The sequence below is a fragment of the Halichondria panicea genome, chromosome 16 (genome assembly GCF_963675165.1).
Source record: "Halichondria panicea chromosome 16, odHalPani1.1, whole genome shotgun sequence".
Lineage (NCBI taxonomy): Eukaryota > Metazoa > Porifera > Demospongiae > Suberitida > Halichondriidae > Halichondria > Halichondria panicea.
In genome coordinates, this window is record NC_087392.1 from 4,949,455 (window position 1) to 4,973,594 (window position 24,140).

Below are 24,140 nucleotides of genomic sequence, written 5' to 3' on the forward strand. Positions count from 1 at the left end.
AAGAAGGGGAATTCCCATTTCCCTTATCAAGCAAAATCAAGCCCTGTAGTATAAACATGTGTCCAGGTCTTCTTCTGTGCTCATTCTAAAGACCTAAGAGATGGCCTGGTTTGGTTCTGCTAGTTCCTTTCAAGCTACCTGTATCAATAGCCTGGCTAGGGCACTGTCAGAGAAGAGCTCAGATCAGTCTGGAAAGGTGACCCTTCTCTCGTCAATTAATCTCGTATATATCGTGTAGAGGACATAGGTTGTGTAAATGTTATGGTACAAGGTATCCATGGTTACTGCGTATACAGTAAATTTACAACAAGTTGTTTGTGGTATGTAGCGATACATGACAGTATGTAAATTGTACGAGAAGTACATCATTATACCAGGCCAGGGATGATGTATGAGTGGTCCCAGTTTGTTTTAACGGACTGTCCATTCATATCAGGTACAGAAGTTGCTTGACTACTGTCCTCCCCTCTCGAGTGGTGATGATGCGTGTGTGCTCAGTGATCGGTCCCTGGCAGCTGTGACAGCACTCGGACTGTATGCAGTCAACTCAAAACTTCAGGTAGGGAACATCATAAGAGGTCTAATAATGATTAATCTGATGTTTGTACCGAGTTTTTAGAGAGCCTTATGCAATGTCTCAGTGCATTGAACATTTCCAAAGTTATATGCAAACACAATGCTGGGATGTGCCCCCACACTGGTTGGTGATGCAAACACAATGCTGGCCATTGCTGGGATGTGCCCCCACACTGGTTGGTGATGGTTGGTACTAACCACCCAAAATAACCACCACTGACAAAAAATACTACAAGCACCTGCGTGCTTATAAACCCCTCAGGCATGTTTTGGTTCGGTCAAAATGTGATGATCTTAATGGACGGCAGTCTAATGCCATTACACTACAATGAATAACTGGTAAAGGTCGTTTTTATCACGCATAACGTGCACGCTGCATCAATCCAACCAACAGCGCACGAATGCCATTAGCATTTTTCAATGGTCAATAGATCTACTAAGCTTAAGCTTGTGGGATTCTAACTCATGAGTTGAATGTAAACTTGGTGCTACTCTATAAAGAGGCTTAATACACTGTACGTATAATAATTATTAGAAGCTCCACTTAATATATCCCTCCCTCCCCTCAGGCTGATGAGAGTGAGGTGGTGGACTACCTGCTGGGACTCCTCCACTGTCTACCATCAGCCTCATGGGTGCAGAACATGCAACTAGTCACCAAGAAAGGTGAGCTCATAATCATAAATATATAATCACATACGTGTCTGTGAGTACTCAAACATAATAATAATAATAATAGCCAATTATTGAATCCACATTCACTACAGTTTTTTGAGTGGTCCCTATTTCTTTAGTTGTTTTTATAAGGTGCACAATACATATAAGATGACGACAGTGACTACAAGAACCATGAAAACTAGAGCAATTGTTATCGCGAGTAAGACCATGGTTATTATTGAATCTCTCTCTCTAGTTTCCTTAGTTTCCTTTGTTTCTTGTGTTGTGTTTCGAATTAATTCTGTAATGAGAGGCATTTATGTATACATAATACCAGAGCATAGGACTAGTACGTAGTGGTCGCTGATTGAATGTACAGTGTATGCAAGCAACTATAATGTCTCACCTGATAATAAGCTAGGTAGAATAGTGCATGGTTCTTGTGCTATAACAGGGGGTTGTGTTGCATTCACTGCAGGGGGTCGTGTAGGGGAGTCGTCTGTGTCTGTATGTATGTATAATTATATTGACACTAAACAGGGCTGCATCCAGGATTTTGGGTCAGGGTTGGGCAAATGAAAACATAGGGGAGGCAAAGCCCCCTGACGCGAAAGCATGCGCACCAAATGCAAAAAATTTGGATATTTGGGGCTTAGATCACTTCTGGCGCAATGAACTCAGCTATCATTTATAGTGATATCATCCTCAGCTTCTATATGTCTGTGTCCATTCTATTGTATCAAAGTTAAAATCCAGGGAGGGGGCAAAATACCCCCTCGCCCCCCCCACCCTCAATGCAGCCCTGCTAAAATAGGTTTAAACTAAAAGTTGTCATACACGTACTGGTATGGGTACGGTAGACTTAATAAGAGTATGCAGGTTGCATGAGAAGCATCTTAATTCTGTATACTCACCGTTGGAGTCACCGATGATTGTCAGTGTGTAGTTGTTTGGCAAATTGGATTCCACAGGAAAATCAGATGTTGGCAATTCTGTGTGCAGGCAGAGTTGTATTTCATGGCCGTTCAACTCTGTTGTGCCTTGCACCAGCATCACTAGCTTGTCACAGCGTGTGCTCAAGTATCGCTGCTCTTCATAGAACTGTACAGGACAGTCGGTATCTTCTGCTAGGTATACTTGAAACGGCAGATCTGTGATCTCAGCCCTCAGCGGGCAGCCACTGTTATGGCGTATACTTGGAATGAATTCTTTATCTAGGCTCCTTGGGTATGCGATCGTGACCTGTAGTCGTGTCCAGGTTCCATTCACAATTTCCACATTTCTTGTCTGCGGATCTTGAAATGTTTCTGTAGGAAGGAAATGATTTATTTTTTTATTTTTTTTATTCTGCTATTAATTTTCGCTTTTTTCACTGTTCTTGTTGTTGTTGTTGCACATGTACATCTATCATGCATCAATAATTGATTATTAGCGTACCTATTTCCTGTTGTTGCATGGAGTACTGCAGGAAGCAGCACACTGTTAGCACATGTAGTAGCAGTTGTTGTTTCATTTTTGACTTTATCCTTGACTGATATAATGTGACAAAAAATGTGTTTACAGTAAGACCTAAAATTCCCCATTTTAGATTTTAGGACATTAGAGAAGCTTTTTGTCGTGTATTCATTCATTGTCTGAAGATTATACCCATAGTATGAATAATTAGCTTTATTGTCGTGTTGTTCTGACTTCACAACAACATGTGGTTCATACAGCATGCATTTACCAATGCAACACGCACACACGCACGCACGCACACCCACACACACACCCCACACATACTCCACACACATAAACACACACACACACACACACACACACACACACACACACACACACACACACACACAGAGGGCATGATTGCTGAGCAGTTCTCCTACAAGCTAGTCCTCATCCTCACCAACATCTCTCCACTCTGCAGCTCTGAGAACAAGAGCAAGGTCAGCACTAGTGTATGCACAAGTCAATGTAAACAAGTTTATGGTATTCATATACTAGAGGGGATTGGAAGGTGTTTAATAATTTCATAGCATTCTTTTGCAAAACTTTGTGCTCTTCACGCAAGCCTTATTCTCTGTGAGTGAGGTACTCGCTATAATATAATAGCTTGCTGCAAAGTTATATACCAGCCCCGCCCCCTCCATAGCAGAACATAGAAAAACCCTCCCTACACTGTATACATGTACAATGGCATTAGTGTAATATTCTGCAGATTGTTGAGGGGGTACTGGGTGTGTTTCAGGAGCTCATCAAGAGGAACCAAAGCTCAGAACAAAGCCACGATGGTGAGTGCAATACAAGTGTACACACTCTCTGCATGTAGAGGCAATCAAACACAATAATGTACCAAGTGTATAGCCAAATGACAACTTCTCATGACATGTGCTATATGAGCCTCTATTCTGAGTATTATTCTAACTCCCCTCTCCTTTGTTTGATGCAGATCACCAGCTACTGGTCACAGTGCCAGCCCTACTGGGTGTGGGACGAGCTCTGCAAGTGTCATTGAGTGGACCCAGTGAAGCATTTAGTAAGCTCTTCGATCAGACCCCCAGCTGTGAGGGGGAGGGGCTCGAGGGGACTCCCAGCTGTGATGGGGAGGGGCTGGACGGTGAAACCCCCAGCTGTGATGAGGAGGTCTGGGGATTGGACCAGGAGAGCACTATCAATCTATTCAAAATGGTGAGTGTGCGTGGGAAGTGATGTTCATGTACAAAACCCACCAGCTCTAATTTGCATTCAAATGGTCCTACTATAGTCAATACTTCGCAAGTTCTTGGATTATACTATCTTTGCCCCTCTCTCACCACACACACACACACACACACACTTCCTACACCCCACCCACACACACTACAGACCTTGGAGCTGCTGACGTCCCACCCATGGAAGGTGCTGGACTCTCACCTGGAGGCAATGAGCAGCGGCCACCTCGTGCAGCTGGGCTACCCTTATCGCTACATCAGCAATGTGGTGTCCTTCGTCCTCACCAATCTCATCAGGGACCTCGTTATCACCTCCCCTCATGGTATGTTGATAACGATATTGGTGCTCTTTATGTCCTTTGGAGGTACAAAGTGTACAATATTATTTATAACTTCAATTACATGTACTGTAATGACACCTTTGGGGAGCATCATTTTAGCCATTCATTTGGCCTTTATACAGAGGTTGCCCTTATTGCTCTATTGAGGGGTTGTTTTGTACACAGACTGTTTATTTGAGACCTGGCCTTTATATCACAGTTGGCCTTTATTCAGAGGTGGCCATTAAGAGAGGTTTTACTATTTTACTTATTATTATATGCCCCCTCTAGATCTAGGTACAGTGAGGGGTCAGGTACTCAAGCTAGCTGATGGTCAGATCACGGCTGGGGTGAATGAGTTAGGGACTGCCTCACCAACCGGCTCTAATGAGAGGGCATTCCATATCATCAAGGTCATCTGTGTTGCCGTGGACAACCTCGTCTGGGCTGTCAAAACTGACAAGGGTGGGTGGAACTAAAATGAGTTACAGACGATTGCAAAAGTTACATGTGTATGCAACCAAAACCACAAGGTTTCTATGAGAAAAAAGCCTTTTGTTGCGTTAAAACTTGATTTTTGATACCTTTGCTTCTTTGAAAATAGTTTTGTGCTTAGTAGCAGTTTAATTCCTCTCAACCCCCCCTCACACACACACGCACACACACACACACACACACACACACACACGCACACAGAGGTAGAGAATGCCTTTCAACGTTTCTATTCTCTGCTGACTGTGCACACTGCCAAATACAGTGTCCTGGTGGCACCCCTCAGGGCGTCCATGCTCGAGGTACAGTAGGTACTAGGTATCAACACTTGTAATTATTAGCTACTAGCCTGTGTTCTTAGTTAATAATGTGTACAGTGTTTATTGAGTGTGCTGTGTTATTCCCACACAGGCCATTGCAGCTCTTGCAGAGCAGCGTCACAGTTTAATAAGGTATTATAGAACTGTAATCACCATTTACTATATACACAAACCTAATACTCCCGGACCTCTCTCCACCTCCCCCCCCCCCCACTATGCATCTACTAATCCCCTCCCTCGTATGCAGCCTGGCATTGAACAGATTCAAAGAGTTTCTCAACTCGCCCCTCCTCTACTCGATGTACAGCGACGCCCTCTCCAGTGGCAAGGGCAGTGTTAACTTTGATGCCACCACTGTCAAACCTCAGGTGAACCAACTGTATGACCAAGCATGCACTAATTAATGTACACGTACATCAGTCCTGGGCATACACTGTAGAAGTGATATTATTATAATAAATATAACTTTAGTGTGGACGGTTCGTTTTCATTGATTTTTATGATTTTCAGAAAGAGATCTTTCAAATGATGCGTTTAAATCCAAAACTTGGTAGGGGTCGGTCATAATTATTTTGTCATTTTCGGCCTTGGACCATGGTTATTCTTTCATATCCTTAATAATTATGATACCAAAATAACAAATTTGTATTATGATTCACTTGTCCCCCTTGTACAGGTGTATCGGAAGTTGTGGTCATCGTTGGCCACACCCATTCATGTCTCTCGAATGGACGCCTTTGTTACCGTGCAACAAGCACTGGGGAAAGCGGTTTGTAGGTAAGGTTGAGAGTACTGTCCCTACCTATTCACCTCCCTAAGAAACCATAATTATGCATACACGAGCCCCTATAATACGACTATTGTTCTGCAGAACCCTGTTGATTGGAGATGGGTCCAATAGTGATACTATCGATGGTTTCCTGGCATCCCTTGGCAACCAACTGTACACCAGTGACGCCAGCATAGAGTGAGATAACACAATATATATTTTATTGCAAAATGCTTTGACTTATGATAGTGTTTTCATTTCTCTTTTGAAGAACCTACTTTATCCAATTTCAACATTTCTGAGTAAGCTCTATCATATATGACCTGCTTCACTGATTGGGCCAAAATACGTAGGCTTTGCTTGATAAAATGGTAATGGTCTAGTGAATTGTAAACCTATATCCTATTTCTTTTACATGCAGTCGTACTCTTCGTGTTGCGGAGTGTATTGTGATGTTACTGGGACAGGTAGCAGTTGAGTTGAGGGGGAAACACATCGACCAGACGAGTGGCATCTTCCAACAGAGGCTCTTCCATCCAACCAGCAACCTGGATGGTAACATTGTCAGGGAGCTGGGGAAGATGGCCGCCAAGACTGGAGTGAGTATATACAGTGTTACAGTAATAGTTATACCATGGCTATCTACTGTTGTACCCAAAGGTAGTTGGAGTACATTGAACTGCAGAGGGTTCAAACTACAATACACCCTAGATACGTACATGTAGCCATGGTATTTGGTATATATACAACCATAGATTGAAGAGTTAAAGGGATTGGAAACGGTTGGTACCCTCGAGTAACATCCGCGCTACGGTTTAATCAAGGCCATCACAACGATACCTATTTCTATATCCAGTGCATAATAAACTACAAGTAACTGTGCTTAGTCCATGCAACTCTCAAGGTCTATTCCTATTGTAGTAGTCATAACCAGCACGCTTACACGTTACATGTTCCAATAGCTCTAAAACAGCCTTGGGAACTTATAACTTCATTGGAATGTCTTTTTTTACTGGGTGTGGTCAGTAAGTGTTGCACGTTTAATAGCCCGCCATGGTTCTGCAAAGAGCTTTCGACAGCAATAACTGATAATATTGAGCTGAGGCTGTGTGCTGATGAGGATGCATACGTTAACAAAGACTCTCCAATCAAGCAAATAGAAATCTACGTCAAGTGAAAAATGAGAAGTAACTAAAGAACTAGAAGCTGCTGAACAAGAAATAATGTACGATTGACTAAAAAGACTAGAAAGTATTTTAGTATCACTATGTATTGTTGATTACTTTGCAAAAATAAAATCGCAAAACCTAAACTGGTACTGGTAATGACACACGATCCTTGCCAGAACGCAATAGTTAGATCGCAAAAGGGTAAAAATTTCTGCTGATTTGGCTCATTTGCAAAGGTTTTTCACCCGCAAATATTATTGAGTATGTGTAGTACCTGAGAAGCCCTCCAGATCACAAGAATATGTAGGTGCTAGGTAAATAGCCTATGATTGTGGTATCCTCATTTCAATGACTGCATTCACCCGCCCACACACACCCCACACACACACACACATACCTACAGGACCCTGGCTCTATTGATATGTTGATTCGCCTGATGGGCCTGTCTCTAGGGGAACCAATGCCAGCCTACTCCAAGAGGGAGGCGGGAAAGGAGACCTTCAGGTGAACAGCTAGTAGTACAGAATATATAACTTTATATCCCGTTGCTACGTTGTTGCTAAGGCAATATATAGCATAATGCACAAAGTTATAATGCAATATATAGCTATTGAAATAACATAATGGAGAAATATATCGCTCTAGTCTTGGCCCAGATAAGTGTACCCGCTGTATGTGTCAGACCTACGCTAACCCCCCCTCTCTCTTATAGTCACATCTACCAGCCGGTGGTGGACTCTCTGGTACACGTCGCCACTCACCTCAAGGACAAGCAACAGAGGTTTGAGCTACTGGACATGTCCATGCAGTTGTTCGTACAGCAGGGCATTGAAGCACGGAGGGCTAGTGAGGTAGCCACCTTCTCACGCAAGGTACTGATATTACAGAACTCTCCATGTCTATATAAGACTAGTATTTCCTCAATTACAGTTGTCATTTTGGTCTCTGTACCACATGCATGTTCCAATGTTAATGCATGTAATAAAAGTGAATTTTATAATTATGCTGATATAAGATGCCCTTACATCATCGCCCTGAGGCATAATGATGGCTACTAGGAAAACCAACCAGTGTAAATATGTTCATGAAGTACATGTAGCTGCATGAAGTAGTATTCCTGTGATCGTTGCCATTGCAAGTAACCTCTCTCCCTGACTTAGTAAACTGTTCTTTCTCTCTCTCTCTCTCTTTCTCTCTCTCTCTCAGGCTACCTCCAGCTCCTTCAGTCTGGGTCTGCTGTTACCCGTCATCTCAACAGTGAGTAGTGTGTGCGTGGGTGGATGGTAACCTTAACTTGCAAAGCTATTGACCCCTCCCCTGCTCCCCCACCCCCTCAGCTGATTCAAGAGCTACAGCCGCTCTACAACGAGCCCTCTACTAAAGCAGTGAAGATCTTCCGTGACTTTTGGCTCTATTGCATCATCATGGGCTTCAGCAACTTCAGCATCGGTGAGGAGCGGTACATGCAGCTGGATCAATCTATAGACTATACCTTTTACAGTGTCATTCTAATTATACGAAATTTGAATATTTCATACCCCATAGCTGTAATTAAGCCCAACTACAGTAATAGCTAATGATTACACAATGTGTTGTGTGTGCAGGTGTGTTTCCATCAGCATGGTATGTCAGTGTGCGGGATATAGCGGCACGATCTCCCCTCCTCCTCTCTTTGGGGGGAGAGAAGTTCCTGGACAAGGAGCTGGAGATCAACCATCCCCTCAAGATTGAGAATATCGCTGCAGTACGTGTGCTCATTCATACTGTTTATGTATATACACAGCATCTCTGCCATTCACTCATTGTACATCTGATCGTATTGCATTGTGTGGATCGTTTTAGTCGTGTGTCACTCGTATTAGCAACAATTAAGTAACTATAGGGAAGCACTAAAAACCATAGAAATAGGCGAGAGAAGCATTTTTTACAGGACATGCAGATACAAATTTTCACTAGTTTAGTAGGTGTAGTATGAAGAGCACGTTTAGCCCCCAGCCCCCCACACAGTACATGTTCGACCCCCCAGGGAGAGCACATGCATATATAGCCCCCCACACAGTACATGTTCGACCCCCCAGGGAGAGCACATGCATATATAGCCCCCCCACACAGTACATGTTTGACCCCCAGGGAGAGCACATGCATATAGCCCCCTCCATACAGTACATGTTTGACCCCCCAGGGAGAGCTTCAGGAGGCGAGACAGAGCTTGATAGACCGGTTGGGCAAGTCCTCGGACCTGGACAGACTTGTGTATCGCCTCACCTTTGTACAGTGCATGTATCTGCAGTCCATCGAACAGCTGGAGACTCTGAGGTACGTACTATATGATTATGTCGCTTGTGCCCTCACCACACACGCACGCACACACACGCACACACACGCACACACACACACGCACACACACACACACACACACACACGCACACACACACACACACGCACGCACGCACGCACACACACACACACACACACACACACACACACACACACACACACATAGACTTGAGAGCTCTACAGAAACATTTCCGTTGATCTTCCGTTACCTTGAGAACAGAGGACTGCACGGAGAGCTGTGGAGTAAGTGCATGGTTATAGTCGTTACTTCTATACATCTCCCTAGGTACTCTATACATAACTTTGAGTGCCCGTACATAGTGTTAATGGTGTTCGTATATTACCTCAGTTGCCGTGGAGATGATTGCCAATAAGCTGTTTGACAGATTTGTGGAGCTCATGGAAAACAAGGTAATATTTGATCCGTTAAATGGTAATAGAGTATCCAATAGTTACTCAAAATAAAGGACTTTAGTGACGTACATGTACTGTACTCAGTCTGTAGCTATGCATTTCCTCTCAGAGTTGTGTTCTATTGCAAGGCTTTACTAGAGCCCCCTCCATCCCTACCTTGTCTGCAGCCTGCCAACGCGGCGAGGGCCAGAGAGCTGGAGACAGTGGCACAGCTGCTACTGTTCAAGTTCAACCACCTCAAGGGCAGGATTAAACAAGTGGCAGATCGCTATCTCACAAAACTAGTCGAAAAGTAAGACTTAAGTTTTACTGCTAATTACTTGTTGATCGTGACTGTTACTACATGTAGATGAAGTATTTTAAACTGTTTCCACCCCCTGTGTAGTTCACCTACATGTAAGGTACATGTAATTAGTAGCTCTGTTTCCACCCCCTGTGTAGATTCCCGCACCTCCTGTGGAGTAAGACAGTCATCCACACCATGCTGGACCTCCTGCAGGAGCTCTCACTCACACTCAAGGTATATGCATGTACTGAGACACCTCACAAGTACGCACAAGGTTAGTACATGTACATTGTATGGGACCATTGTCTAGCATCTTTGAACAGCCAAAGCATGTGTTAAAAATGTTCAATCTGATCAATTTTTGGTTCACTGAAAGAGCTCATTGTACATGTAAGCTTTCAAAAGTAAGACATCTTAATTAATGGGCTAGCCTTGGTGATTTTTCCGAAATGGCCGGGCCTATTTGATAGCTACGTAGTTGCTATTTGATTGATTGAATTCTATTTGCTACGTACCGTATAGTGGGTAATTTTCGTTGTACACATTTTTGTACAGACAACCCATTTATATTTTTCGTTGATACGAAAAATACGAACGCTATACGGTATAATTTATGTATCTCAGTGGGGAGTAATTATTGTGCTCCCACATTCAGGACCTGTCTCCGCGGGAGGCCGTCACTATCCAGCTGCCTCACTTGGACCACTCCATCACAATGCCAGACAAGTTTGATAAGAGAGAGGTAGGTATATATAGCCTTGTAGAATCAGGTACCAGCCTAATGTGTCGTGTGCATGTATACATACATGTTTCGTGTGTTTGATTGCCTTTCTCCCCAGAAAACAGTCAGCTACTTTGCCACCCGCTGCCAGCAAATTATTGAGTTGGCCATTAAATGGACTCCGACTGAAACCAAGGCCATTTTGGAGGTATGCATGTTCTATGACTATAGCAGGAGCAGATGACCATAGTATGAAGGATGTACATATACTAGAGTTTAGAGTGGGGAGAGGGCACTTGTTCCTATTGGTAGAATTTACCCCCCTCCCCCCCCCCCCACTGGAATTGTCAAATTTCTGTAAATTCACTACAAAACAAAAGAACAATGATATGCACGTGTGTGTGTGTGTGTGTGTGTGTGTGTGCGCGTGTGTGTGTAAGAAGGGGGTGCTCTTAATATAAACCACACCCCCTATATATACAGGACTACATCAGCAGTGTTCATACTAGTAGTGTGGGTGTGGTCCACCACAGTGCCGTCTCCCTGGCAGCATCAATCATCAGTAAACACTCGCAACTCAACCAAGAATCACAACATCTTCCGGTGGGTGGCCGGGTTTCTCTAGCTTGTACGTACTTCCAATTAAAGTGAAATGACCTTTTAATTAGACTTTGTCCTTTGGTGGTCGGAGGTTACTAAAAGCGATGCCATACTTAATATAGAGAGGGATGCTCCTAGCTTTGTAGATTGTTTTACTAATTGTTACTCTACACGTTGTTTCATGCTCTCCCCCTCTTTCTCCTGTTATAGTCGTCGGTGACTGGTAACAGAGCGAGCTGTATGACAGACAGTCTCTCTCGGCCGTTGAGCAATGTCTACCTGCAGTCTAGTAGCATGGGGGAGGTGCTGGGAATGAGGGGGGTGCTCCTACTGTCAGCATCACTGGGTGAGGGGTTGGGCCATGGTGTACAGTCTAGTAGCATGGGGGAGGTGTTGGGAATGAGGGGGGTGCTCCTACTGTCAGCATCACTGGGTGAGGGGTTGGGCCATGGTGTACAGTCTAGTAGCATGGGGGAGGTGTTGGGAATGAGGGGGTGCTCCTACTGTGCCTCACTGGGTGAGGGGTTGGGCCATGGTGTACAGTCTAGTAGCATGGTGGAGGTGTTGGGAATGAGGGGGTGCTCCTACTGTCAGCACCACTGGGTGAGGGGTTGGATTATGTATCTGTGCATACATATGATTGTATATGAGCTTAGTTGGGACATGGATTTCTGAGCACTGTGAATTAACTTACACGTGTATATGTTTGCTTCATCAGGGTCAAGTGTTGATCTCCCCACCATGCTCACTGCTCAAGTGCTCACTGCAATACAGTCAGGTGAGTGGGTTGTGATGCCTCATGGCTCTCTGCTATATTACTAGAGTGGGCCTCCTCTGAGTACTTTAATAGGAATTAATTGAGCAGCCATTTTGCCCGTTATAGAGAGGCCGTCTTTTGCTGAGTAGGTGCATGGGGTTAATGACATTAATCCACTACGGAAGACTGCTCTTCATAGATAGGTGTCTGTTGTATTATAGAAGGTTTACTAGCTGTTTGCATGGTACATGTACTTCTCTCTTAAAATTGCATATGCTTGTCACATGTTTTGCAGTATAACAATTGATGTAGGTGTTACCATTGTATAGAGTAATTATTACTGAACCAACAATTTATTGTATGTACTGTCAATGGAACCATCACATGCCCTAACACGCACAGTGCCCCCGGCCGTATGATTGCATTTATATAAATGAGGCATACTAATATTGAAGTCAACAGTGGTACAAATAGTCTGCAGTGCACATACATGATTGTAACTGTATCTAGTGCAGGTTAGATTGTGTACCTCTTGCAAGTCAGCTGATGAAAGGTGTTCAACGTACGATTATATTTTAGCTAGCTGCAGCTGAGATCGATTACCATGGAGACACAGATCACCATGGAGACCCTGAACTCGGAAGAGATGGATGACAACCCGTGCTATAACAACCCTCAACTCACGAGACCTCCTCCCATACTGATAGCTCAGTCCACTTTCAGCAACTACGAGCTAATGCCTGGCTCCCCCCAACACACCGAAGGCCCTACAAGTTGAGGACAAACCACCTCTCCCAGCAGAAAGACTACTGTTAGCTTCAAGAAGTACTTCTGGACAGACAACTTCTAAACCCTCGCCAAGAAATCATACATTTTGTTACGTAGCACTGATGATTGTTATTGTGTGTCTGTTGGTTGGTGTTTTGTTAGTGGTTGTTGTGGACAGCCTAATCTCTGCTGCCCTCGTTAACGATGTTCAGCTGCTTAGGGAAGAGGTTGAATCAGTTCAAAGAATTTTGTCAGTACATGCAAATAGTACAGAATGACTCTTTTGTATGACCAACAACTCACCTTACTTCTGTTGTAGAGAGCCGCTCCCAGCTTTTTAGTATACCAATGGACTGAGTACTGACAAAGAAAATTGGAACTCGTAGATATAGATCTCATATCAATTTTGTGAAAATTGCTGTTTTGCGTATATAAATCTAAGCACAATGATCATCGTTAATTATTGATACTGGTCTTTATACCGTATTGAGCAGCTAAACATTGTCCCTACACGTACGTGGGTCCCTAAGCTTTCAGAAAATCAACGTTATTGGACCAACGGAACTCAAGTCAATACATAATTTCATGCATAATTATTGTGTATCTATTATAACATGTTACTAGCTGTTACTGCCATACACACAGGTGATAGGGAGCAGTTGACCGGTGCTCTGTACAAGGCCACTGCTTTACTCATCGTGTCTGAAGGCAAGTTCCATCATGCCTCTCCTGCTAGTACTATAGTGCCACTGTGGGTCAGACAACCATTGCTGCAATGTTTTGGCAATCGTCAACCTCCCTTAACTCCCCCCCACATGCACACACACCTACACACACACACACACACACACACACACACAACACCCACACACACGTACACCACACACACACACTCACACACACACCCACACACCCACAGGTATTGAGCGGTCCCTGCTCTATACCGTGAGTCAGGTTCCAATACGAAGGTTCAGTGCAGCTGCTCTGTCAGTGGCTGTCGGCTGTTGGCAATGGCTACTCACCAAAAGACCTGATCTTGAATACCCAGTGAGTTATGTACTGCAGTGTGTTCATATTACTAACCGGCTATACTAAATATCCCCTTGATTGTACAAAATGTCTTATTATTTAGGCCTAAAAACTCCTATTTGGTGTACATATTTTGTTTTCAAATGTCTAAGCTCTTTTCAATAATATGTGTGTACTAAAACTTGACTATTGCTATCTGCACATGTTTAATGGTGCGTACTCTAATTACTGTGATTGTTTCAAGCCTAAAATTTAGAAGATTTAACCCCCCTAAAAAAAACTTAACTATTGCTATCTTCACATGTTTAATGGTTCCCCCCGACAGTTTATGAGGGAGTTCTCGGCCGCTTGGAAGTGGACGATTGACGAGAAGATGGGAATATTCTCCGCCCACCTCGAGGCCTCTGTGACGGACAACCAGAGACCACCCCCTGTCTCAGTCAAGCAACACATGCTCCTCATTCAAGTACGCCAAGTCTGTCCCAGTGACATTGTTTTGGACAGATCACAGATCACATCTTATTATATTAAGCACTGTAGATTATAGCTGGCCCAGTATAAATAGCCAGCTGTAACTTTGTGTGGTATGCTGCTACAAATGTACGTAGTTCTGTGGGTTGTTCATGTGTATTCTGTTTTGTGCAGTTTCTCGAGAACAGGTTGAGCGTGGTCAAGACTAGAGACACGGCACAGGTACCCACCCACACACGAGTGTGCATACGTGTACAAGCTACGTACATGTAGATCTATACTGATTGACCCACTGTTTCAAAATGTCTAACTCAAGGTCATGTGTATATGCAGGTTTCGCTGATAGTTGAGATTCTCCACAACTCCTTCACACTTGGTGTTGGCCCTAACTCCCGACAGCTTCAGCATCTCTCACACGCCCCAGAGACAGTCGCCGCACGATTCAGGTCAGCTGACAAGTCATATGATGTGTGCCCTGTCATGTGATCCCACCACAGACTGCTGAGCATAGCTGTAACGGCACTACAAGAGAACCTCATCTCCAACACTCTAGAGAGGACCGTCATTAGAGAGAAAGCTTACAACACAGCCCTCGACTATTTTGCGTGAGTATACATGCACAGCTATATATAGTCTCTAGAATACAGTGGAGCACTTCTTAATGCATGGGGACAGCCCCGAAGAAAAGCAAAACTGCGATATAAAGGCCAGGCACTTATAGGTACCCAACAGTAACAACCCCTAGCTCAACAAACGCCATCTCTGTATACATGTAATGAACCAAAACCATGCTCCCCAAAGGTGTCCGAAAAGACATGTAAAATTATAAAGGGGTCGGCTCCATCTCCTTATACTAGCTGTTACTGTATTAATTGTTACAAGTAGGTTGTCTAATAATGAGTGGTGTACGTATTTCTCTGACTGTGTGTATTATTGTAGTTTTGAGGCCTCCTGGCCGATGGATGACATCGTGGTTGTCAGGGAAACAATGTCTGTGCTCATAAAGTAAGTGCAGCTGTGTGGACGATCCTACTCATTGACTGTGTTGTTTTATGGTTGTGTTATCTGATTGACTGTGTTTTTATGGTGGTCACAGGTTTTGGCAGTCAGTAAAGGACCTCAGGAACATTGCAGCTGTCCCACAATTACCGAGTAAGTCCACAAACCCACCCATGCATAGTAGACAAATAATGTGATTTAAATTTGGAGTGGGCAATCCAAAGTAAATATTTATTAGTCTTTGTGTAGAGCGATGTCAGATGTTTTGCCGATAGCTTTTTAAAGACTATGCCCCTTTACAACTAGCGCTGCACTGTTACGCACGTGTATCTGTGTTATATGAGCATCATGCTTGTGTAACACAGATACAGGCTCTGCTTTTAAGATTGTATATGTATGTATGTATGTATGGGCGATATATATGTATGGGGGAAATGTCCAAAATTAGTGTTGCATAATTTATTTAGAGGGTCTACAATACTGTTATATGTGTTACGCCTGTGTCATGCAGGCTCTGCTTTGGAGGCCTCTACCTCTGTGCCTCGTAGCAGCATCAGCTTCTGGGACCTAGCCTTCACAGCTGATTCCAGTGCAGCACAGGTGACCATACATGTACATAGGTACCACGTTGCTAGGGGAACAGGCAGTGTACAGGGATGTGCCCAGTGGTGGTGGTGGTTGGTAACCACCTCTAGACAAAAATAACCATCTCTTAGGCCCATATAGTTTCCCATGTGTTAGGCTATAAAAATGGCTAATTTGAATTGAGATTGAGGACTGAATAGCCACCACTAGAATATTGTGGGCACATCCCTATAGCCTGTACTTTGTAGCTGGTTAGTACGTGAGATCTCCTCCTCTCTTCAGGGAAACTGGATGAATGTCCTCGGCTCTAGTCGTGGCTATCACACCAAGACCAATTCTCTCAACATCCAGAACCTGCAAGGTATGTCATTAGGGTAAAGTATGTCATTAGGGTGTGTTCATGGGTATGTCATTAGGGTGTTTATATGTCATCAGGGTGTGTTTATGGGTATGTCCTATGTTGTTGGAGTGTGTGATTAGGAAATTGTGGTGTACGTGTCATTAAGGTGTTCATGGGTATGTCATAAGGGTACATGTATGTATTAGTGTGTGTTTATGGGTATGTCATTAGGGTATACATCACTGGTATATATATCCTGTACCCCTTGCAGTGCCCCAAATGTCCAGTAGGAAGAGCTCCACTCTGACCAAGAACAAAGTGCTCTTCAAGAGAAGGAACCTCATCCTGGCCTTGGTGGTGAGTGAGTACAGCTCAATCATCATACAGTGTAGTGCTTGCTATTTAGTGCATGTAGTAAGGTAACCTTCTGTACATAACATACACACTGTCAGGTATACAGGTACTGTACTGGCCACCTTTTTATCATTAATTTTATTCTATGGTCATGCTGTTCTGAAGTATATTGCAGTAACTGTAACCATTTTATGTATTTACGGTCACGGCTAATCCATTCCCCCCTCCCTCATGTACAGAGACATGAGATAGAGCGTCTGAGTGTGTGGCAGAACCCTCGCTCTCAACCAGAGCTCACTGTACCCAATGAAGAGGGAGTGTACAGTTGGAGCAATCCCACACAGTCTGACAGGCACTGGAGGTCCACCGTTGCCATGGCATTCAATACATCACCACACCTTGCCTTCCAGCTAGTCAATAGGTACAATAATTTTAATTTTGCTGAAAGCTGACCTTTCAGGATGCCAACTTTGAGTGAAAATAACTTTAGTTTGAACGGTTCCATTTAAACATTTTGAAGTGGCTCAAACTATATAACTCTATCATAACTCTATCACATGACATAATTATGCTTAACTTGACAACTTTTGATTGGGTCTGAATTTTTTCAAAGGTTTAAGACGTTGGAGGTTGTGTCTCGAGAAGTTGATCGTCTCATCCACTCCCACCCGGTGGCCTTCATCGATATCCCCGACGCTGCTCAGGTATAGAGATCATGCTCACTTGACTATAGCATTATGCTCACTAGACACTTGCGTGACTATAGTATGTGCTCTCTCTTGCAGCGACTGGCAAAGAAGGAATCAGTTCAGCAAAATGCTCCAGAGGTACGTAAGCGTATCTGCAGTTGACATTGGCACACTCCTATATATGTATAGGCAGGAGTCACACTCCTGGTATAGGCTATAGCAGGCGTGAATTTAGCCTCGATCCCAGGCCGCACTTCCCACTTCACTTAGGAAGGCCGGTGAAGGAGGCTAGCGTGAATTATGTTATATGCCTGACAATCTAATTTGAAGAATAATGTATTTACACTTCATTGTCATGTGATTGCAGCTATACCACCTCCTCTACTGGCGTAACGTCCCACCAGCTGCTGCCCTCATTTACTTCTACAAGCCCTTCTCCTCACACCCCATCACCGCTCAGTTTGCCAGCAAGGCCATGCAGAGCTTCCAACCAGTACGTACCATAATCATAATGGGTATTAAACTAGTACATGTATAGTTTACATTTCTCTCGTACTTATGATTGATTTTGAGATACTGTGGGATTTCAAACCCCCCCTCCCCGCCCTCTATTAGGAAGGGTGTTTATTTTAATTTCTCGTTGTACAGTACATATTGTAAAGCCATGTCATAATTATGCTTGTACATGTGTGCATGTACTCTGACCTTATTCTTATCCACAGGACGATATTCTGCTCTACATACCACAACTAGTACAGACAGTTCGCTATGACAAGGTAACCGTGGAAACAATGCTAGAGGTGTGAGTTGTGAGTGTGTTTTCTTCACATTGCAGCTTGGTTTTGCTCAAGCCTACATTTTAGCAGCAGGTAAAAAGTCACAGCTACTAGCCCATCAGGTGAGCTGAGTGCAATACGTACATCTAGTTTGTAAGCATGTAATCGGCCGAATTTTGGCTATAATTATTACATCGGGCATAGTGTTACGTTAGAGAAAATCTGTACTGAGAACGAGACTAGTTCTACACGACTTTTGACTTATTTATCCCCCTATGCATTGTGTACAGTTTCTGTGGAACATGGAGGCCAACATGTACATGGATGAGGAGGGCACTCAGAGAGATCGTGAGTGCAGCTCTTATATATGGTACTATAGTCACTGACATATTTCTGTCTTTATTTGCATGCAGCTGAGATCGGAGATATTCTAGACAAACTTAGCACTGGGTACGTTGACTCACTCTGATATAACAATCATGATATCATTACCGCCATCGCCCCCCCCCCCCACCCATAGTATAAAGGCGGGACTATCAGGGTCTGCTCTTATGTTTTACGAGAGGGAGTTCACATTTTTCAAGAAGGTCACTGGTATCTCAGGGGTCATCAGGTGAACTGCTGCAGCTATAGTACTGTAACTTGAACAATGAGTGAGTATTGTCTCCATAACTGTAGACCATTCCCCAAAGCCGAGAGAAGAGAAGAGTGTCTAAAGGCACTGCAGGAAGTGAAGCTTGAACCAGGTACTAACTTCGAGGCATATCACACAATAACATACAGTCATGCACGAACAATACCAATATTAGTACCAGTGTGTACTGTTCTAACTAGGATTGTGTGATACTATAGAGCATGCATTCAAAATCATTGTATACATGGCAGCTACGTATATTTATACTAGACAGACAATCAATATAATAGTACCATTTTCTACCTCTGCAGGTGTCTATCTGCCTAGCAACCCAGACTCTCTCCTCCTAGAGATAGACTACGAGTCTGGCAGACCCATGCAAAGGTAAGGCCATACCCTCCTCCATTATCTGCTGATCTACCAATCCCCCCACCCACCCCACCCCCAGTGCTGCCAAGGCTCCGTTCTTAGCAAGGTTCAAAGTGGCAAAGTGCGGCACTGCTAAAGTTGAGCAACTGAACACAACAAATAATACAGGTTTGTTAGTAAATATATTTTTACTGAATTGATACAATTTTCATTCCTTTGATCAAACAAAAGCATGATGGTCACAGCTCCAGACTAACTGGTCAATTTTGATACCCACATGCACAAAAATCTCATGTTTGGCTCTTATGCATATATTCAAGCTACCAGAATTTTGTTCCTCAATGTTTTGTCTAATTATCACAATCTTTCTTTCAGAGTCACTGGTGGACCTACCTGCTCTGTTCAGTAGCTCGGCCGTGTGGCAAGGCTGTATCTTTAAAGTGGGGGACGATGTCAGACAAGACATGCTCGCACTGCAGATCATGCAGCTGTTCAAGGATGCGTTTGAGAGGGTGGGGCTGGAGCTCTACCTGGTGCCCTACAGGGTGGTCGCCACTGCTTGTGGGGTGAGTGCTAGGGGCTAGTGTTAGTCTGTAGGGTGGGGCTAGAGCTCTACCTGGTGCCCTACAGGGTGGTCGCCACTGCTTGTGGGGTGAGTGCTAGGGGCTAGTGTTAGTCTGTAGGGTGGGGCTAGAGCTCTACCTGGTGCCCTACAGGGTGGTCGCCACTGCTTGTGGGGTGAGTGCTAGGGGCTAGTGTTAGTCTGTAGGGTGGGGCTAGAGCTCTACCTGGTGCCCTACAGGGTGGTCGCCACTGCTTGTGGGGTGAGTGCTAGGGGCTAGTGTTAGTCTGTAGGGTGGGGCTGGAGCTCTACCTAGTGCCCTACAGGGTGGTCGCCACTGCTTGTGGGGTGAGTGCTAGGGGCTAGTGGTATAGTATGAGATCAGTGTTTCTCAAGGTATCCAGCACTTGTAACTATAGATGATCACCTTCCTCCTTTTTAGCCTAAGAATGGCGGAGGTTGACTTGGTTATTGAATATACATATTACCCCACCCCCTCCTTGTCGTACAGTGTGGTGTGATTGAGTGTGTGCCTGACTCTAAGTCACGTGATGAGCTGGGCAAGCAGACGCAAGCCTCCCTCAAGGACTACTTCAACACCACTCACGGCAAAGATGACTCGATTGGATTCCAACAGGTGAAGTTTGGTATCCACTTTAAGTATGGTATGTATATATAATTATACCTGTGTGTGTGTTCAATAAGCCATAATTTGGAAGTAATTTGGAAGGTCTGTTTATGACAAAACTTGTTCAGAGCTAGTGCCTGCATTACCTATTGCTGAACATGGCTGCTTCATTCTGTGGCTCTAGTCGTGCTCGATAAGATGGTGTTAAAAAATGTTGGTTCATTTTTATAATTATACTGGGAGTTGAATTTGGATCCAAGAAAGATCTCTGTGAAAAAGGGATTATAATTATTAAGTGCTTATATCCACGAGTGTGCACATACTCCCCCACACACGTACAGGCGCGTAACAACTTTGTTGTGAGCATGGCTGCCTACTCTCTTGTGAGCTACCTGCTCCAACTCAAGGACAGGCACAATGGCAACATTATGATAGACAAGCTGGGTCATATCATCCACATAGGTACGGGTGTGTGTGTGTGTGTGTGTGTGTGTGTGTGTGTGTGTGTGTGTGTGTGTGCGTGCGTGCGTGCATAGGGTGCACTTCAATTGCCAATTTATATTTGAGTTAATTGGCAATACTCTGTTGCAAGTGCAATGCGTACATATTAACCTCTATATTTTATGCGTGTGTAGTGCTGTAACAAAATGCTGCTATGGATAGGTATTGCATGTGGCTTTATACATTTGAATGGAATTGTTAACTTCATTACAATGTCACTTTCTAACTACAGACTTTGGGTTTCTGTTTGAATCCTCTCCCGGGGGGAACATGGGGTTTGAGCCAGACCTCAAGCTGACGGAGGAGATGCTCGAGGTCATGGGAGGAAAGAAATCAGACGCTTACAGGTATCATGTGACATGTCACTTTGATCCTGTGCTATTTATTAAATAGACGCGTATGAAGGCTGTGTATACATGTAGCGTGTGTTTATGTCAATAAAAGGGGAGAGTGTGTGGGGGAGAGTGTTGTGTGGGGAGAGTGAGTGGGGGTAGTGTGTGGGGGAGAGTGTTGTGTGGGGAGAGTGAGTGGGGGTAGTGTGTGGGGGAGAGTGTTGTGTGGGGAGAGTGAGTGGGGGTAGTGTGTGGGGGAGAGTGTTATTTGGTAAGGATCACTAACCCTAACCCTATACTGTTGTTGTTTCTCCCGCCCCCTCAGATGGTTTCTGGACCTGTGTGTACAGGGCTACCTCGCTATACGACCTTATCAGGAGCAGATTGTGTCTCTCGTGTGCCTCATGCTTGATACGGGCTTCCCTTGTTTCCGTGGAAACACCATCGAACAACTCAGGTATGTGATACGTATGCATGTGCCTATATTTTATTATTTGTGAGCGCCTAACCTACTTCTAGAGTGTCAATGCATTCAGTAGCACTAACCGTATAGGGGGAAATATTCGTGGATAAGCAATATTAGTCATTTCGCGGAATATTTTCATAGTTGCTGCTTGCACTGCAGGTAAAGGTAGGCAAGGTCGCTTCATTCGTGGGTAAAATATTCGTGGTCATACCTGCAACCACGAATATTTTGCCCCACGAAATTATCCTTTCTTTATACGGTATTATGTCCTTTAGAAAGGCCATCCTATAAGAGTGTCCATTGAAGCCACATAGTACTCATCGTTTAGCTGCATGTGCTGAGATAACTATTTATCGCTGTGTATTTACTGAGACTTATCGTTGTGATATAGGGCGAGGTTTCGACCCCAGCTGAGTGAGAAGGATGCAGGCAAGGCCATCATAGACGTGGTGGAGTCATCGTGCCTCAATTTAAGGTGCATGGGTACAATAATTATAACAGTGTAATGTAATTTGTGTGTGTTTATTATAGATCTAAGACTAATAATATTATAGCTAGGTTTAGCGTTAATTAATTGCTGTAGGTACTCTCTGGGCAGTTAAGGCCTGGGTCAGGCACTGATAAGATTAATTTTATTCATTGCCTACATTTTATGTAGATCATGTAGATCATGTAGTGTTAATGAGATTCATAATGTTTATTAATGTTATTCATTGCACATGACGTCATAAGGTCAATGTATTTGCTTAGCTAGCTGCTAGAACTATTATAGATTATCTTTGGCAACAAATACGGCGGACTTAAACAAGGTAAGAGTAGCTGTTTAGGCCCTCAAAAGATAGATTATGTTGTTATGATTATGTTTCCTTGATGGGAAGTAAAAATGTCCAAAACTTTTTTAGCTATGCTAGCTTCTTTAGCTCTGACAGCCACCCTAGAGGTAGGCTATTTTGTGTATCTCAAGAATACAATAACTCCTACTCTTCCCATCAAGGATACTAGTACCTAGCTATGAGATGTTCATCTAGCCTTGTTTTTGAAGCTTGATCTTGGCATCTTCAACGCCGTATTTGCACTTCTCTTTCTGAAAGTGGCATGACGTCATCATCATTTATGGGACTAATTAGCATAATTGAATTAAGCTAATTAGTTTTTTGGAAAAAGAAAACATTGAGCTTCATTTTGGATCATTTTGATGCAGCATACACTGTATATTGCAAATAATACAGCAGTATGAACATAGTGTAAATTTTGGTGTTAAAATCTGGACCCGGGCCTTAAGTGCGCAGAGCTATTACTGTTGTTTTTTTACATTCCATACAGGACTTTGTCCTACGATGTGATCCAAGACATGCAACAGAAGATCTATTATCACAAGAAGGCCTCCTCCTGAGTCCTTAACTATAGTAAAAACATTTTAATGGAATTTCATTGAACAACAAAATTATAGTACATGGTATAGCTAGCTAGATACACAATTGCAAATGATATTTATCTGTGGTATAAAATTAATGCTTTTTACACTTCTTGTGAGTGCAAGTGTGGTTTGGTTGTGTTTCAAAAACAACTGAAACTTGTGATCTAAAAGTCAAAGTTTCTTTAACAAACTGAAGATGCAAATTAGTCGACAGTAGCTCTGTTTGGGGAGGATCTGATTCTCGTATTTCTAAGTCGGATACAGAATCGAGCCCAGTGGTAGTGTCCAGTTCCACCACTTCCAGAGCGGGACCCAGTTGCACACTCAGCATCTGGCAGACTGACTGTGCCTTGGAACGAGCATTGCCCACAGCTCTCTTAAACGCCTCTTGTCTGCAAATTAATAGAGGAATAGCGATTTAAATTATACACAGGGTTTCGTTTTGTACAGAGGAGGGGCATCCAGCTAGGGATCTATCCCCTCTCTAGATAATGGCAAAAACTCGATCGCCAAACTGCACCATACACATGTGAGAATCCATTGTCAAAATATAATTACAGGCCATTGATATCAGCTCCCAACCAAGCATACCGTTTCTCCTCTTTGTCTTCAAAGAGATGCTGACAAGTAATGGCTGTGATTTGAACTGACGAGGCATCCAACTTCTCAATGAGCAAGTTCCTCACAGTTTCACACTTGCTCACACCATCAAAGTCAATCAGAACATCCGTCTGCACACGCACACACTCGCCCCTCCTCGAAATATCAGTGGAGCATTTATAATCCTTCTCTTTGAGACCGTTGTTTCGAAGTACTTGGATAATATAATCGGTTCTTCTTTTCACACTTCCCTGGGCTGCCTCTAGACTGTCTTTGACACTGTACACAGACACACCAAATGTGAGGTGGGACGGGGGACATTGTGCTTCACCAGTTGATTGAACAGAGATGGTTCTAGCTGGAGACTGTACAATCGTGCTGCTGCTTGCTTGTTGTTGAATATTGTTCATCTTTGGGTCAGAAGCGCTCATATTCGAGCGAGTTTTATACAAAAAGCAGTTTTCTTTGAAGTTTATCTACCTTTCCTACCTCACACA

At 43.6% G+C, this 24,140-nt stretch overlaps 3 protein-coding genes across 3 annotated transcripts; 1 reads left to right on the plus strand and 2 right to left on the minus strand.

Moving 5' to 3' along the window:
• The first annotated feature begins 9 nt into the window (after positions 1-9).
• Positions 10-23,156, plus strand: LOC135349475 (phosphatidylinositol 4-kinase alpha-like). Its single transcript, XM_064547990.1, has 59 exons — positions 10-196; positions 437-559; positions 1,146-1,242; positions 3,085-3,173; positions 3,446-3,518; positions 3,677-3,915; positions 4,093-4,261; positions 4,550-4,723; positions 4,955-5,052; positions 5,162-5,202; positions 5,318-5,438; positions 5,747-5,847; positions 5,942-6,037; positions 6,261-6,438; positions 7,412-7,512; positions 7,721-7,880; positions 8,215-8,265; positions 8,346-8,457; positions 8,613-8,752; positions 9,191-9,324; positions 9,512-9,588; positions 9,695-9,756; positions 9,927-10,051; positions 10,201-10,279; positions 10,701-10,787; positions 10,885-10,974; positions 11,250-11,369; positions 11,577-11,712; positions 12,085-12,144; positions 13,537-13,599; positions 13,811-13,938; positions 14,246-14,386; positions 14,566-14,613; positions 14,725-14,837; positions 14,889-14,996; positions 15,331-15,396; positions 15,488-15,543; positions 15,902-15,990; positions 16,258-16,336; positions 16,587-16,672; positions 16,909-17,090; positions 17,283-17,373; positions 17,455-17,496; positions 17,726-17,851; positions 18,081-18,134; positions 18,194-18,256; positions 18,425-18,482; positions 18,548-18,584; positions 18,655-18,747; positions 18,813-18,880; positions 19,080-19,152; positions 19,217-19,305; positions 19,513-19,703; positions 20,211-20,336; positions 20,669-20,789; positions 21,061-21,175; positions 21,486-21,617; positions 22,018-22,101; positions 22,950-23,156. The coding sequence occupies exons 1-59, from the start codon at positions 101-103 to the stop codon at positions 23,017-23,019; spliced, it is 6,021 nt and encodes a 2,006-aa protein (XP_064404060.1). The 5' UTR covers positions 10-100; the 3' UTR covers positions 23,020-23,156.
• On the minus strand, positions 1,244-2,825 carry LOC135349492 (uncharacterized). Its single transcript, XM_064548017.1, has 4 exons — positions 2,671-2,825; positions 2,148-2,540; positions 1,640-1,738; positions 1,244-1,534 (listed from the first exon to the last, which is right to left on the minus strand). The coding sequence occupies exons 1-4, from the start codon at positions 2,744-2,746 to the stop codon at positions 1,377-1,379; spliced, it is 726 nt and encodes a 241-aa protein (XP_064404087.1). The 5' UTR covers positions 2,747-2,825; the 3' UTR covers positions 1,244-1,376.
• Positions 23,135-24,074, minus strand: LOC135349491 (interleukin-1 receptor-associated kinase 1-binding protein 1 homolog). Its single transcript, XM_064548016.1, has 2 exons — positions 23,635-24,074; positions 23,135-23,435 (listed from the first exon to the last, which is right to left on the minus strand). Exons 1-2 carry the CDS (start codon positions 24,072-24,074, stop codon positions 23,135-23,137), a joined length of 741 nt encoding a protein of 246 aa, XP_064404086.1.
• Positions 24,075-24,140: the final 66 nt, after the last annotated feature.